At 62.1% G+C, this 16,327-nt stretch overlaps 1 protein-coding gene across 1 annotated transcript; it reads right to left on the bottom strand.

The window, feature by feature from the left end:
* Positions 1 to 6,627: 6,627 nt before the first annotated feature.
* GDAP1 (ganglioside induced differentiation associated protein 1) lies at positions 6,628 to 14,451 on the bottom strand. Its single transcript, XM_029068402.2, has 6 exons — positions 14,284 to 14,451; positions 11,529 to 11,724; positions 11,177 to 11,350; positions 9,204 to 9,298; positions 7,893 to 8,007; positions 6,628 to 7,378 (listed from the first exon to the last, which is right to left on the bottom strand). Exons 1-6 carry the CDS (start codon positions 14,368 to 14,370, stop codon positions 6,993 to 6,995), a joined length of 1,053 nt encoding a protein of 350 aa, XP_028924235.1. The 5' UTR covers positions 14,371 to 14,451; the 3' UTR covers positions 6,628 to 6,992.
* Positions 14,452 to 16,327: the final 1,876 nt, after the last annotated feature.

Below are 16,327 nucleotides of genomic sequence, written 5' to 3' on the forward strand. Positions count from 1 at the left end.
CCGGGAGCCCCGTGCGGGACGGGGACCGTGTCCAACCTGATTAGCTTGGATCTGCCCCAGCGCTTAGGACGGTGCCTGGCACATAGTGAGCGCCTGACAAAACAACCAGTAAAAAATATCAGAAGAAAGGAGGCCTCTCGCCACCAGCGACGTCCCCGTCAGACACCAACCACGGCGCTTGAGCTGGGAGCTGACTCTTACGTAGTACGGTGCTCTGCACATAGTGAGCGCTCAGTAAATACGATTGAACGTGAAGATCCACCTCCTCCGAGAAGCCTTCCCCGATTGCGCCCTCCTCTCCTCTTCTCCCGCTCCCTTCCGCGTCGCCCTGAATCCCTCCCTTCATTCATCCCCCCCCCCCAGGGCCCCCACATAGAGCGAGAAGCAGCGTGGCTCAGTGAAAAGAGCCCGGGCCGGGGAGTCAGAGGTCACGGGTTCGAATCCCGGCTCCGCCGCTTGTCAGCTGGGTGACTGTGGGCGAGTCGCTTCGCTTCTCTGGGCCTCAGTGACCTCATCTGTCAAATGGGGATGAAGACCGGGAAGGGGGACGACCCGATGACCTCGTGTCCCCCCCCCCCCAGCGCTGAGAACGGTGCTTGGCAGCGCTTAACAAATACCATTATTATTAATAATAATCGCAATGATAATAAAGTTTTGAGAGAGAGAGAGTTTGTCATTATCGATGTCTTCAGACTCCCAACTGCCGTTTTCCGAAAGATCTTGAGGTCAGATGCTGCTCGGTTGGTCCTGACCCAGAGGGAAAATTGCTGGGAGCCGATGGAAATGTGCTCCGATGTTCGTGAAGGGGAAAAAAGACATTCTTTTCATTTTTACTGTTGGTCTTTTTACTTGCAGAGAAGTAAATAAAAAACGATAATGTTTCTCTTGAAAAAAAATCGGCCATGGGGTCCATATGGAGGTTTTTTAGTGGTGTTTTTTGATGTGTTTGTTTCTCATGGTATTTATAATAATAATAATAATGTTGGTATCTGTTAAGCGCTTACTAAATGCCGAGCACCGTTCTAAGCGCCGGGGGGAGATACGGGGTCATCGGGTCGTCCCACGGGAGGCTCCCGGTTAATCCCCGTTTTCCAGATGAGGTCACTGAGGCCCAGAGAAGTGAAGTGACTCGCCCACGGTCACACAGCTGACAGCTGGCAGAGTGCGAGGCACTGTACTAATCGTTAGGGTAGAGCACGGCGTAGTGGGTAGAGCCCGGGCCTGGGAGTCAGAAGGTCGTGGGTTCTACTCCCGGCTCCGCCACTTGTCCGCTCTGTGATCTTGGGCAAGTCACTTCACTTCTCTGGGCCTCTGTTTCCTCATCTGCAAAATGGGGATCGAGCCCGTGAGCCCCACGTGGGACAGGGACTGTGTCCAACTCGATCTACCTGTATCCACCCCAGCGTTTCATACAGTGCCTGGCACATAGTAGGCGCTTAACCAATACCGTAATTATGATTATTATTATGGAAGATGATCAGGTTGGACACGGTTCCTCTCCCATGACACACGGTCTTAATCCCCGTTTCACAGACGAGGGAACTGAGGAGCAGAGACGTGAAGTGATCTGCCCACGGGTCACCCAGCAGCAGACGAATGGCGGAGCCGGATTAGAACCCAGATCCTACTGACTGCCGGGCCCGTGTACTCTCTACTAGGCCACGCCGCTTCTCAAGGCTTAGATAGGAACAATTTCCAAAAAAAAAAAAGAATGTGGGCCACTTAAATTCCTACCAACTGTTATACTGTCGTCTCCCAAGCGCTTAGCAGAGTGTACCGCACACAGTAGGCGCTCAGTAAATACCCCTGTCTGATTGATTATATACTTACCGCTGGGGTAGAAACGAGACGGAAGGCCGGTCTCGGTCCCTGTCCCTCCTAAGAGGGAAGGGGCAAGTGGGAGCGTCTACCCCTTTTACGGATGAAGAAACTGAGGCACGGAGAAGTAGAAGTGACTCGCCCAAGGTGACCCTCAGGAGACCAAAAGCAGTGCTGGGCCTCGAATCCAAGTCTCCTGACTCGGATCCCCTCCGCTCTTTCCACTAGGTCACGCTGCCTCCCATAAATTCAGAAATTCAAAAAAAAAAAAACCCCCGATGTTATGATTTGATTTTTATATCCTATTAGCTTCCAACTGAACGGCTCTGGAAGCCAGTGGTCAAAATGGGGAATTTTTTTTTCCCCTTCTTTGTTTCTTCTCTTGAACTTCTCTCCAAGTTTTTCTTCTGGCTTAGAAGATCCGAAAAAATTTAAAGCGAAAAATCCCGTAGCCGAAGCTCGGGGACCGAGAGACGGGAAGAGGAGGCGCCGAGATGGAGCGGGGACCCCCTCCCCCCAAAAGACACACACGCACAGACCGTGCTCGGGGGGCCCCGGTCGGAGTCCGCGTGGGTTGGGCGGTGGCGTCTACACAGTTGCCCTAGAAGGAGGCGCCTCCCTCGCCCGCCTCTTTCCCCGGGACATCGAGAAGCGGGTTCGACGAGGACCGGCCAGTGACCCTTGGGCGGGGGGGCGGTCTCCCATCCCACCTTCCAGCGGGACCAGCTTTGGACGCTCAGTCCACGTCCCCCCGCTCCTCGAGTAGATGCCCCTCCACATCAAACAGGAGCCCTCCTCACCGTCGGCCTTAAAGCCGTCCATGCCCCGGCCCCCCCCGACCTCGCCTCGCCGATCGTCTACTACAGCCCGGCCCGCACGCTCCGCTCCTCCGACGCCGACCTTCTCCCCGGGCCTCCGTCTCGTCTACCTCGCCGTCGACCCCTCGCCCGCCTCCTGCCTCCGGCCCGGCCTCCCTCCTTATGTGAGGTGATGACGATGGTACTAGTTGAGCGCTCACGATGTGCCGGGCGCCGTACTGAGCGCTGGGGAGGATACGAGCAAATCGGGTTGGACTCGGTGTCTGTCCCAGTTGGGGCTCACGGTCTCCATCCCCATCTTACAGATGAGGGGACCGAGGCCCAGAGGAGCAGAGTGACTGGCCCGAGGTCACACAGCAGACACGGGGCGGAGCTGGGATTAGAACCCATGACCTTCTGACTTCCAAGCCCAGGCTCTCTCCTCCCTATCTGACAATGACTCTCCCCCCCTTCAAAGCCTCATCGAAGGCCCGTCTCCTCCCGGAGGCCTTCCCTGACTGCGCCTCCCGTCCTCTTCGACTCCCTCCCTTTCTTCATCCCCCTTCCCTGCCCCGCACCATTCAGGTCCATAACTGTATTTTTATTTATTTCTCTGAATGTCTGTCCCTCCCCTCCCAAGACTGTAAACTCTCCGTGAGCACGGAATGTGTCTGTTTCTTGTTGTATAATAACGTTGGTATCTGTTAAGCGCTCACTATGTGCAGAGCACTGTTCTAAGCGCTGGGGGAGACAGAGGATCATCGGGTCGTCCCACGTGAGGCTCACAGTCTTCATCCTCATTTGACAGATGAGGGAACCGAGGCCCAGAGAAGCCAAGTGACTGGCCCACAGTCACCCAGCTGACCAGCGGCAGAGCCGGGATTCGAACCCACGACCTCTGACTCCCCGGCCCGGGCTCCTTCCGCTGAGCCACGCCGCTTCTCTCGCATGGTACGGTCCCCTCCCTAGCGCTCGGCCCAGTGCTCCGCACCCAGTAAGCGCTCAGTAAATACAACCGAACGAATGAAATAATAAGAAATGTGGCATTTGTTAAGCGCTCCACTGAGCGCTAAACGCTGGAGTGGATTCGCGCGCTTGGCAAGTGCTCGGCCCACGGTAAGCGCTCAATAAATACTGTTAAATGAATGACTACAAGCAAATCGGGAACAAGAGTTCCCATCCCACGTGGGGTTCCCAGTCTCTGACCCCCATTTTGCAGATGAGGGAACTGAGGCCCGGAGAGGTGAAGCGACTTGCCCAGGATCGCCCAGGGGAGACGTGGCGGGGGCGGGATTAGAACCCATGACCTCCTGCCTCCCGGGCCCGGGTTCTAGCCACCAGGCCGCGAGACGGCAGTAGTAGGCGAAGCAGGGGTATCGGGGTGACCTGGGCCCGGCTGCAGCCCCCCACCCCCTCCCCACTAGTAGATGACTTAGCAGGGGGTGGTCCCTCGGGGGGGGGGGGCGGGGAGGGGACGGGTCACCTGGGCGCAGCGCGGCTCAGTGGCAAGAGCCCGGCCTTGGGAGTCAGAGGTCGTGGGTTCTAATCCCGCCTCCGATCAGCTGGGTGACCCTGGGCCAGTCACTTCACTTCTCTGGGCCTCGGTTCCCTCCTCTGGAAAATGGGGATGAAGATGGGGATACCACCTGATGACCCGGCATCCTCTCCGGCGCTTAGAACAGCGCTTGGCACAGCGTAAACGCCTAACAAATATCTGCCCCTTGTCAGCTGTGTGACCGTGGGCAAGTCACTTCATGGGCAAGTCACTTCACTTCACTGGGCCTCAGTTGCCTCATCTGGAAAATGGGGATGAAGACTGGGAGCCTCACGTGGGACGACCTCATTCCCCAGCGCTTAGTGGCTCAATGGAAAGAGCCCGGGCTTGGGAGTCAGAGGTCATGGGTTCGAATCCCGTCTCTGCCACCGGTCAGCTGGGTGACCGTGGGCGAGTCACTTCCCTTCTCTGGGCCTCAGTTCCCTCATCTGGAAAATGGAGATCGACTGTGAGCCTCACGTGGGACCACCCGATGACCCCGTATCTCCCCCAGCGCTTAGAACGGTGCTCGGCACATAGTAAGCGCTTAACAGATACCAACATCATTAGAACAGTGATCTGCACGGAGTAAGCGCTTAACAAATACCAACATTATTATTATTATTTATGAATCACCCCCCCCCAGCGCTTAGAACGGTGCTCGGCACATAGTAAGCGCTTAACAGATACCAACATCATTAGAACAGTGCTCTGCACGGAGTAAGCGCTTAACAAATACCAACATTATTATTATTGTTTATGAATCACCCCCCCCAGCGCTTAGAACGGTGCTCGGCACATAGTAAGCGCTTAACAGATACCAACATTATTATTATTATTTATTAATTACCGGATGCCTGCACGATTACTGTGGAGCTGACCACTCTCCCTCCCGACCTGGGAGCAGAGCGACACCTTGTGGCCTTTCCCTCACCCACCCCGACCGGCCGGAGCCGGCAGAGCGGAAAACCAGGGCATCTTTTTCTCCTTTTCCTTTGATTTTCATGGTATTTAATGCCAATTATAGCATTTGGTGAGCGCTTACCATGTGCCCGGCACCGTACTGAGCGCTGGGGCGGATCCAAGCAGATGGGGTTGGACACAGACCCCGTCCCACGTGGGGCTCCCGGTCTCCATCCCCCGTCTGCAGATGAGGGCATGGAGAAGGCAAGTGTCGCGCCCAAGCGCTCACCATGTGCCAAGCACTGTATTAAGCGCTGGGGCAGATACTCCCAGGCCTGGGCTCTACCGCTCCGCCGCTCGCCAGCTGTGTGACCTGGGGCAAGTCACTGAACTTCTCTGTGCCTCAGGGACCTCATCCGTAAAATGGGGATTAAGACCGTGAGCCCCACGTGGGACGACCTGATCACCTTGTTTCCCCCAGCGCTTAGAACGGTGCTTCGCACACAGTAAGCGCTTAACAAATCCCACCATCTTTTACCCACTTGGCCGCCCGGAATATGCCGACAGGGCCGGGGCTGCGGATTCCACCTCTAGCACGCGGGCCCCGTTGAGGGGACTCAACTCTCCCGCGGGCGATTTGGAGCGGCCGGAAAGGAAGACCCGAGTAATTCAGATACCGTAACTCATAACGATGGCATCTGTTAAGCGCTTACTACGTGCCAAGCACCGTTCTAAGCGCTGGGGAGGATGCGAGGTGATCAGGTTGTCCCACGTGGGGCTCCCGGTCTTCATCCCCATGTGACGGATGAGGTCGCCGAGGCCCAGAGAAGTGAAGTGGCTCGCCCAAAGTCACCCAGCTGACGGGTGGCAGAGCCGGGACCTGAACCCACGACCTCTGGCTCCCCGGCCCGTGCTCTTTCCCCTGAGCCACGCTGCTTCTCTGAAGCGTTTACTATGTGCAAAGCACTGTTCCAAGCGCTGGAGAGGATACAAGGTGATCGGGTCACCCCCACGGGGGGCTCACCGTCTTCATCCCCGTTTTACAGATGAGGGAACTGAGGCCCAGAGAAGTCAAGTGACTGGCCCACGGTCACCCAGCTGACAAGCGGCGGAGCCGGGATTCGAACCCATGACCTCCGACTCCCAAGCCCGGGCTCTTGCCACCGAGCCACGCCGCGTAACTGCATTATTATTAATGTCCGTCTCCCCCGCTGTGAGCGGGGAAGGGGTCTGTTTATTTATTGGAAGCAGCGTGGCTCGGTGGAAAGAGCCCCAGCTCGGGAGGTCACGGGTTCGAATCCCGGCTCCGCCGCTTGTCTGCCGCGTGACCTTGGGCAAGTCGCTTCAGTTCTCTGGGCCTCAGTGACCTCATCTGCAAAATGGGGATGAAGACCGGGAGCCCCACGGGGGACGACCCGATGACCTCGTATCTCCCCCCCCGGTGCTTAGAACCGTGCTCGGCACATAGTGAGCGCTTACCAAATACCATCATCATCACTGTCATACTGTCCTCTCCCAGGCGCTTAGTACGGTGCTCCGCACAGAGGAAGCACTCCAGAAAGAATGACCGAACGAACAGCTCTAACCGGTAGACTGTGAGCTCTCGGAGGGTAGGCGTCACCTCTACTAGCTTTATTATACTCTCCCGGGCGCCCGGTACAGGGCTCCGCACCCGGCAGACCGACCGGAGGGTCCTCGAGGGCGGCGGCGTGTCTACCGACTTTACCGTCCTCTCCGGGGCGCTCGGTACAGAGCTCAGCCCCCAGTGGAGTGGAACCTCCTCCGGGGCAGGGACCCGGCCTGCCGAGTCCCCCGTCCTCGCCCAGGCCCTCGGTGGGTCCGGACCGACGGACCGACCGGTCGCAGCGACGGTCCCGGGTGCCGGCGTGGGCGGCGCCGTCCGCCCCCGGGGTCCCGAGGGCGAGGCCCGCCGGGCCCGGCTAGCGGAGGCCCCAGCGGGCCCCGAGGGCGGAGAGGACGCCGCCCAGCCGCCTGCGGCCCAGGGTCAGCGCCAGGTAGGCGGCCCCGGCCAGCAGCCCGGCCGTCAGGGCCGTCCCCAGGATCCTCGGGGCCTTCCGGCGGGCCACGTGCAGCGCGGTGGGCAGCACGGCCGACAGCAGGATGTTGTTGACGCGGCCCAGGACGCGGCGGAAGGTCTCCCTGCGCTGCACGCGCTCGTAGTAGGCTTCCAGGTTGGGCCGCTTCCCGGCCCCCCAGTTGCACTGGGCCAAGCCCAGGAAGCTCAGGCGGTGGAGGGTGACGGCCAGGGACACGTCCGCCAGGGTGAAGGCCTCGCAGCACAGCCACGGCTGGGGGTGCCCCTCCTCTGACCGCGCGCACGGGGGTAGGAGGTCAGAGAGCGGGGCACCCCGGGGGGAGGACCGGGGCAGGGCCGGGGCCGGGCGGACGGTCGGGGCCGGGGGCGAGGGGGCGGTCGGGCCCGGGGGACAGGACGGTCGGGGCCGGGGGCGACGGGCCGGAAAGGACCGGGGACGAGGAGTCGGTCAGGGCCGGGGGCGAGGGGACGGTCGGAGCCGGGGCCGAGGGCAAGGGGACGGTCGGGGCCGACCCCCCTCCCCGCAAAAAGTCCGGTCGCCCCCTCCCGCCGGCCCCGCCCCGCTCCCACTCCCCTCCGTCACCTCCCGCGGTCTCCACCGCCCCTCCCCCCCCCCCCCGACCACCCCCACCACCGCTCCCACCCGCCCGGCCGGACGGCGCCACGTCCGCGAGGGCGTCCCGGGGCCTGCCCGGGACGGAGACCCGGGCCGCGACCCGGCACCCACCCTCGGGGACCCGGCCGGCCCGTCCGACCCCGAGCCGGGCCAGCCTACCGAGCCTACCTGGCGTTTCTTCGTTCCTCCTCTGTAACTCCATCTCCACCTGGTCCAGGACCTTCTCCAGCTCGTCCAGAATTTTATTCAGATACTGGACATTGTCGTGGTCCCGCAGCTTTGACTGAGGCCGGGAAAGGGCGAGTCAGGCCTGAGAGCCCGGGGTCCGGTCTCGCCCGGGCCGGGGGACCCGGGCCGCGGACCTGCTTGAGCGGCTCTCGCGTCCGCGTGGTCGGCCGCCGCCTCGGGGAGGGCTGGAACTCGCCTACGCCGAGCACGACGCTCCCTCTCCCTCTCGCACACGCACGCTTGCGTTCGACGGCATTTATCGAGCGCTTACCGCGTGCGGAGCACCGTACTGAGCGCTTGGGAGAGGACAGTGGGACAATAAGCAGACACACGCCCCGCCCACAAGGAGCCGACGGTCTAGAGGGGGAGACGGACGTGAACAGAAATGAATCAGTGAGGGATGAGGACGTGAGCGGTGCCGGGCTGGAGGGGGGATGAAGAAAGGGAGAGGGTCAGGGCGACGCAGAAGGGAGCGGGAGAAGAGGAGAGGAAGGCGCAGTCGGGGGAGGCCCCCGGGAGGAGGCGGGCCTCGGATAAGGTTTCGAAGGGGGGGAGAGTCGTCGTCCGCGGGATCCGGGGAGGGAGGGCGGGCCGGGACGGAAGCGGGACGCGGGCGAGGGGTCGGCGGCGACACGGACGAGACGGGGGCCCGGGGAGGAGGTCGGCATCGGGGGAGCGGAGCGTGCGGGCCGGGATGGCGTGGGAGAGCGGCCGGGCGGGGTAGGAGGGGGCCGGGGGATGGACGGCTTTATGGCCGACGGTGAGGAGGAGTTTCTGTTTGTGGATGGGCGACCGCTAGAGTTTCTTGAGGAGCGAGGAAACCCGGCCTGAACGCTTTCACAGAAAAAGGATCCGGGCGGCAGAGCGAACTCCGCGTGGGGAGAGGCAGGAGGCGGGGAGGTCGACGGGGAGGCCGATACGGTCATCGAGGCAGGGCACGATGAGGACGGTAAGCTCGTCTCTAGACTGTAAGCTCGCTGTGGGCGGGGAATGTCGCCGTTTTCGGTTGTCTTTCTGAGCGCTTAGCACAGTGCTCGGCACCCAGTAAGCGCTCAATAAATACCATCCAACGACTGAACGAACGCGGTAACAGTTTGGATGGAGAGGAAAGGACGGACGGATGCGGACGGACACGAGCCCCACCCCTCCCCGAAGCCCAGAGAGGCGAAGGGACTTGCCCATGGACCCACAGCAGACGGTGGCAAAGGCGGGATTAGAACCCAGGTCCTGACGCCCAGGAAAGGGGCTCACCTTGAGGCGCATCTGCTTGGCGAGGTAGGCATCGCGCAGGTCGGGGTGCTGCTCTGCCAGCTGCTTCAGCTCCGACTCCGTGTTGGCGATGTGGCCTGGGGGCAGACGGGGGGCGGGCACCGGGGTGGGCACGGAGGTGGGCGAGGGGGGCCCGGGCCGCAGCTGGGGGCGTGAGGGGGACGACCCCGGGGGGCCTCTGGACTGTCGGCTCGTTGCGGGCAGGGAATGCCCCTGTGCCCTTGCTCTCTGGCACTCTCCCCAGCGCTCGGCGCAGCGCTCTGCACACAGCGAGCGCTCAGTAAATGCCACCGACCGACCGGCCGCACGGCCGATCTACCGCACGCTGGGGAGGCCCCGCGACGGGGCATCTGCGCGTCGGGGACTGGGCACCAGCCGGATGATGACGATGGTATTCGTTAAGCGCTTACTATGTGCCGGGCACTGTACTAGGCGCTGGGGCGGACACCAGCTAATCGGGGAGGACGCAGTCCCTGTCCCACGTGGGGCTCACGGTCTCAATCCCCATCTTTCAGATGAGGCCCAAAGAAGTGAACTGACTTGCCCGAGGTCACCCAGCAGGCAAGTGGCGGGGCCGGGATTAGAACCCACGACCTTCCGACTCCCAGGCCCGGGTTCTACCCACTGGGCCACGCTGTTTCTCTCGTATCTCCCCCAGCGTTCAGTACAGTGCCCGGCACTGGTACGTGCCTAACGTATACCATCATCATCATCATTATTATTATTCCATACTATTCATTCCTTCGGTCGTATTTATCGAGCACCTACTCTGTGCAGAGCGCCGTACTAAGCGCTTGCTACGTATTGAGCACTAATTGACCCCAGCGCTCAGTACAGTGCCTGGCACAGAGTAAGCGCTTAAGAAATACCGCAATTAGCATCACCCAGCGCTCAGAAGAGTGCTTGGCACATAGGAAGCGCTTAACAGATACCATCGTCATCACTGTGATACAAGCAAATCGGGTCGGACCCAGTCCCCGTCCCCCGTGGGGCTCGCGGTCTTCATCCCCATTTTTCAGAGGAGGAAACTGAGGCCCAGAGAAGAGAAGTGGGTTGTTTTGACGGGTAGAGATCTAATTCTACAGAAGCGGCGTGGCTTAGCGGAAAGAGCCCGGTCTTGGGAGTCGGAGGACGTGGGTTCTAATCCCGCCCCGCCACTCGTCTGCTTGCGTGACGTTGGCCAAGCCCCTCAACTTCCCCGTGCCTCAGTTCCCTCGTCTGTAAAATGGGGACGAAGCCTCTGAGCCCCTCGGGGGACGGCCTGATGACCTCGCATCTACCCCCAGCGTTTAGAACAGGGCCGGGCACACAGCGAGAGCTCAGCCAATACCGCAATTATTACGATTATTCTAACGCTGTTTATTTCTACTGACGCCTGTCGAGCGGTTTTGATGTCCGCCGCCCCGGGGGCCTCCTCTAGACCGTAAACCCGGTGTGGGCGGGGATCGTCTACTTTCGACTGCTGAACTGTACTTCCCAAGGGCTTAGCCCAGCGCGGTGCGCATAGTAAGCGCTCCGGAAACGCGAGGGAATGAAAGAATGGGGTGAACGAAGCCACGTGGGGAACGCTTGGGTTCCCGGGGAAGGGGAGGGCCCGTGCTGGGCCCGGCCGGGCTCGCGGACGGGGTGGAGGGCAGAGGAGGGGGGTGGGGGGTGGGGGTGCCAGGGTGGATGGCAGGGTGGATGGCGGAGTAGATGGCAGGGTGAATGCCAGGGTGGATGGCAGGGTGGGTGGTGGGGTGGATGGCGGGGTGGGTGGCGGGGTGGATGGAGGGGTGGATGGCGGGGTGGATGGCAGGGTGGATGAAGGGGTGGATGGCGGGGTGGATGGCGGAGTAGACGGGAGGGTGGATGCCACGGTGGATGGCTGGGTGGATGGCGGACTGGACGGGGGCGTGGACGGAGGGGCGGACGGCGGGGCGGACGGCGGGTGTGAGGGCAGGCGCGGTGCTCACTGCGGATCCTGTGGGCGGCGGCGGCGGGCATGAGGGCGGTGCGGGCCAGCTGGGGTCGGAGGAGGCAGGCCAGGGTGTAGGCGTCGACGGGCAGGGAGTCGAGCAGCTCCCGGTAGTGCTGCACGCGCACCGCCAACGGGCTCCCCTCCTCCGGCAGCAGCCGCACCACACCCTCTGGCCACGGCGACGGGCGACGGGCGACGGGCGACGACGGGAGACGGGCGACGGGCGACGGGCGACAGAGTGAGGGGCGGGGCCCGAGCAGGGGGCGACGGTGACTGGGGCGCGGGGGGGCGCGGGGTGGGGCGGGGGGAGGGGTCGGGGTCCGCGGGCGTTGCGCGTGCGCGGTCACCTTTGGGCGGGAAGGCCCGCTCCAGGTAGTCGACGATGTGGTCGGGGCGATGGAGGCGTCGGCGGCGGTGGACGAGGACGGGCACGTCCCCTTCGGGGCTCAGCCGCATGAACCAGGGCTGGTGGTGCTCGCCCAGGGGCAGGCTCACCGACACCAGCCGGCAACAGACCCCCTTCTCCGCCAGCGCCAGCCGCACCTGGACCGCCAAGGACACGCTCACCCCACACGGTCCGCCCCACGCTCCGCCCGCCCTCCTCCGAGCCCACGGACCACCCCTCTCCCCCCCTCATAGCATTAACTGAAGGCCCGCCTCCTCCCAGAAGCCTTCTCTGACTAACCCCCTCCTCAAATCCCACAGGCCACCCCTCTCCCCACTTTCACAGCCTTAGCTGAAGGCCCGCCTCCTCCCTGAGGCCTTCCCTGATTAACCCCTTCCTCAAATCCCACCCACCACCCCTCTCCCCTCCTTCAAGGCCTTAACTGAAGGCCCACCTCCTCCTAGAAGGCGTCCCTGATTAACCTCCTCTTCAAATCCCACAGACCACCCCTCTCCCCCCCTCACAGCCTTAACTGAAGGCCCGCCTCCTCCCAGAAGCTTTCCCTGACTAACCCCCTTCTCAAATCCCACAGCCCACCCTTCTCCCCTCCTTGAGAGCCTTACTAGAAGGCCCACCTCCTCCCAGAAGCCTTCCCTGTCTAACCCCCTTCTCAAATCCCACAGCCCACCCCTCTCCCCTCCTTGAGAGCCTTACTAGAAGGCCCACCTCCTCCTTGAGGCCTTCCCTGACTAACCCCCTTCTCAAATCCCACAGCCCACCCTTCTCCCCTCCTTGAAAGCCTTACTAGAAGGCCCACCTCCTCCCAGAAACCTTCCCTGACTAACCTCCTCCTCAAATCCCACAGACCACCCCTCTCCCATCCTGCAAGTCTTAACTGAAGGCCTACCTCCTCCCAGAAGCCTTCCCTGACTAACCTCCTCCTCAAATCCCACAGACCACCGCTCTCCCCCTTTCACACCCCCTACTGAAGGCCCACCTCCTCCCAGCGGCCTTCCCCGACTAACGGCCTCCTCAAATCCCACAGACAACAACTCTCCCCCGCCTTTAAAACCTTATCGCAGGCCCACCTCCTCCCGGAGCCTTCCCTGACTGCACCCTCCTGTCCTCCCTCTCCCTCCCGCGTCGCCCCGACTCGCTCCCTTTCTTCATCACCCCCCCCCCCCGGCCCGGCCCCACGCCGCTCAGATCCACATCTGGCCTTTATTTACTTCTATTCACGTCTGTTTATTCGTCTCGATGTCTGTCTCCCTCCCTCTAGACCGTGAGCTCATCGTTAAGATGAAGAATGATGGCATTCGTTAAGCGCTTACTCTGTGCCAGGCCCCGTACTAAGTGCTGGGGTGGGTCCAAGCAAACGGGCCTCACCGTCTCCATGCCCCATCTTGCAGATGAAGTAACTGGGAAGCGACTCGCCCAAGGCCACGCAGCAGACGGGTGGTGGGGCCGGGATTAGAACCCACGGCCTCTGGACTCCCAGGCGGGGGTTCTAGCCACTAGGCCGCAATCGTTGCGGACGGGGATCGTCTCCCTTTATTGCCGTACTGTACTTTCCCAAGCGCTCAGCACGGGGCTCCGTACGCCGTAAATGCTCAATAAATACGACTGAATGAACGAATGAGCCTGGGAATGGTCTTTGACCAGCAGCTGGGGCTGAGGCCCAGGGAAGTGAAGTGACTTGCCCAAGGATCCACAGCAGACCAGTGGCGGAGCCGACATTAGAACCCATGACCTTCTGACTCCCAGGCCCGGACTCTCCCCACTAGAGAAGCAGCGTGGCTCGGTGGCAAGGGCCCCGGCTTGGGAGTCAGCGGTCGTGGGTTCGAATCGCCGCTCTGCCACTCGGCAGCTGCGAGACGCTGGGCAAGTCACTCCTCTGGGCCTCGGTGACCTCACCTGGAAAATGGGGATCAACCGTGAGCCTCCCGTGGGACGACCCGATGACCCTGGATCTCCCCCGGCGCTTAGAACGGTGCTCGGCACGTAGCGTGCGCCTAACAAATACCGACATCGGTATACAAATACCAACATTATTATTATTATTAGACTGCGAGGCCGTTGTTGGGGGGGGGGGGGGGATGGTCTCTCTTTCCTGCTGCACTGTCCTCTCCCAAGCGCTTAGTCCAGTGCTCTGCACACGGGAAGCGCTCAATCGCTACGATGGAATGAAATGCACGAATGAATAGGCCACGATGGTTCTCGACGACGCCATCACGGTCCTCTCCCAGGCCGGGCTGTTTTTCCGGTCTCCGACCATCCGCCGCGGGGCGGGGAGGGGTCTCTGACCAGCAGCTGGGGCGCAGAAAGGGGGTCTCTGAGCAGGCGACGGGGGGCAGGGAGGGGGGCTCTGAGCAGGAGATGGGGGGGCAGGGAGGGGGGCTCTGAGCCGGAGACGGAGGGCGGGGAGGGGTCTCTGAACAGCAACTGGGGGAAGGGTCTCTGAGCAGGCGATGGAGGGTGGGGAAGGGGGTCTCCGAGCAGGAGCTGGGGAAGGGGGTCTCTGAGCAGGCGACGGGGGGCGGGGAGGGGTCTCCGAGCAGCACCTGGGTGATGGGGAGGGGTCTCCGAGCAGGAGCTGGGGGAAGGGGGTCTCTGAGCAGGCGATGGGGGGGGGGGGCGGGGAGGGTGGGGAGGGGTCTCCGAGCAGCAGCAGCAGCAGCCGGCGGGGGGCGGGAGCCGTCCGGGGCCGCCGCTCTCACCTTCTGCGAGCTGAAGGAGTGCGACCAGTGGTAGAGCACCGGACGGCCGTCCTCGTCCGGCCCCGCGTCGGGCCCGAGGTCCTCCATCCCCGCGTCCGGTCCCGAGCCCCCCGGATCCCTCCCGCGCCGGGGGCAGGGGGTCCACGGGCCCGGGGTCGGGCCCCCCACGCCCTCCTCCCACCCCACGCCCGGGCCTCCTCCTCCTCCCCCTCCTCCTCCGGGAGAGGCCCGCGCCCGCCCGGGGGGCGATGCTGGCACCCGAGCTTCCCCCTCCGCTCTGCCCGGGGGCGCCGGGGGGCGCCGGGTCCGAGGGCGAAGGACGGGAGGGAGGTCGGAGGGGAGGAGGAGGGAGGGATGGAGGGATGGAAGATGGAGGAAGGGGGAGGGAGGGGAGGAGGAGGAGGAGGAGGAGGGAGGGATGGGAAGGAGGATGGGGGATGGAGGGATGTATGGGAGGGAGAAGGAGGGACAGAGGGGGAGGAGGGAGGGGAGGGGGAGGGAGGGATGTATGGGAGGGAGAAAGAGGGATAGAGGGGGAGGATGGAGGGGAGAAGAGAGGCGAGCGAGGAGGGAGGGATGGAGAAGGGGGGAGGGGGAGTCAGGGAGGGAGGGGAGGAGGAGGGAGGAGAGGAGGAGGGAGGAGAGGGGGAGGGGGGGGAGGAGGAGGAGAGAGGAGGAGAGGAGGGAGGGGTGGAGAAGAGGGATGGGGAGGGAGGGATGGATGGAGGAGAGGGATGGGGAGGGAGGGATGGAGGACCAGAGGAGGGAGGGAAGAGGAGGTAAAGGAATGGTGAGAGTTGGAGTCGGGGAGAAAGGGTGAGGGAGTGGAGAGGTCAGGGAGGGGCGAGGGCACCCTGTGGAATGTATCCTCCTGCTTTAGCAGCAGACTTCGGCACTAAAATCAGCCCCTTGTCCTCTCCATCCAAACTGCCGATCCTAGAACTTACGACATCCTGCCTTGAGGACTGCATCCGCCTCCTGTCTCTTCCCACGCCGGCCCAGACTTCACTGTGCCGCCGGGATCCTTTTTCCACGGAAACGTTCGGTCCGCGTCTCCCCGCTGCTCGAGGACCTCGGGTGCCACCTCCGCATTGAGCAGAAAGTCCTCATCGATGGTTTTAAGGTGCTGAATGGGCTCGCCCCCTCCTACCTCGTCCTCCCAGGTGGCCCGATACAACCCGACCCGCACGCTCCGCCCCTCTAATGCCAACCTCCTCACTGGGCCTCCGTCTCCTCTCTCTCGCCGCCGGCCCCTCGCCCGCGTCCCGCCTCTGGCCCGGGACCCCCCTCCCTCTTCAAAACCGACCGACAGTGACTCTCCCCCCACGTCAAAGCCTTATCGAAGGCCCGTCTCCTCCAAGAGGCCTTCCCTGACTCAGCCCCCCTTTCCTCTTCTCCCAATCCCTTCCGCATTTTCCTTGCACTTGGATCTATACCCTTTTCTCGTCCTGCCTTCAGCCCCTCAGCCCTTAAGGTGATGATGGTGATCGTCAGGCGCTTACTACGTGCCAGGCCCTCTAGGTACGTGGGAACGCCTCAACCGATTCTGTTCGTTTTACTCTCCCGACTGCTTAGCGCGGTGCTCCGCGCGCAGTCAGCGCTCAGTACGTACCGCCGATTAAGACCCTATCTGTCGGAGAAGGCTTCTGTGAATGCTGTGCACTGCCCAGAGAACAAACAAATGGATTTTAGAGCAAATTAGGCCAAAGCGGTCTTCGGAAGGCCAGATGACTCGACGTAGAGGAGCAGATTTTGGACAGATCATCGGGAGGGCCGACTCTCTGGAGACGACGCTAATGCTAGGAAAAGTCCGGGGAAAACTTGGAAGAGGCAGCCCGGCAGCTAGATGGATAGAGACCGTAACGACGACAACGGAAGAACCGTCAGAAAGGTCTGGCGGATTACGGCGGAGGACGGGACGTTCTGGAGAGAGTCTATCGTGGAGTCGCTGTGGATCGGAAACGACTCGACGGCACGTAATAATGAGAATGATAATAACGTCCCTGTTATCTGTAACTTATTTTCATGACTGTCTCCCCTCTAG

The sequence above is a fragment of the Ornithorhynchus anatinus genome, chromosome 7 (genome assembly GCF_004115215.2).
Source record: "Ornithorhynchus anatinus isolate Pmale09 chromosome 7, mOrnAna1.pri.v4, whole genome shotgun sequence".
Taxonomy (NCBI): domain Eukaryota; kingdom Metazoa; phylum Chordata; class Mammalia; order Monotremata; family Ornithorhynchidae; genus Ornithorhynchus; species Ornithorhynchus anatinus.

Coding starts and splice junctions, on each gene's coding strand:
- GDAP1 (XM_029068402.2), bottom strand. CDS start 14,370: ATGGAGGACCTCGGGCCCGACGCGGGGCCGGACGAGGACGGCCGTCCG. Junction 11,351..11,528: donor GCGGGCCTTCCCGCCCAAAG/GTGACCGCGCAC, acceptor CGCCGTGGCCAG/AGGGTGTGGTGCGGCTGCTG. Junction 7,379..7,892: donor GAGGAACGAAGAAACGCCAG/GTAGGCTCGGTA, acceptor GCGCGCGGTCAG/AGGAGGGGCACCCCCAGCCG.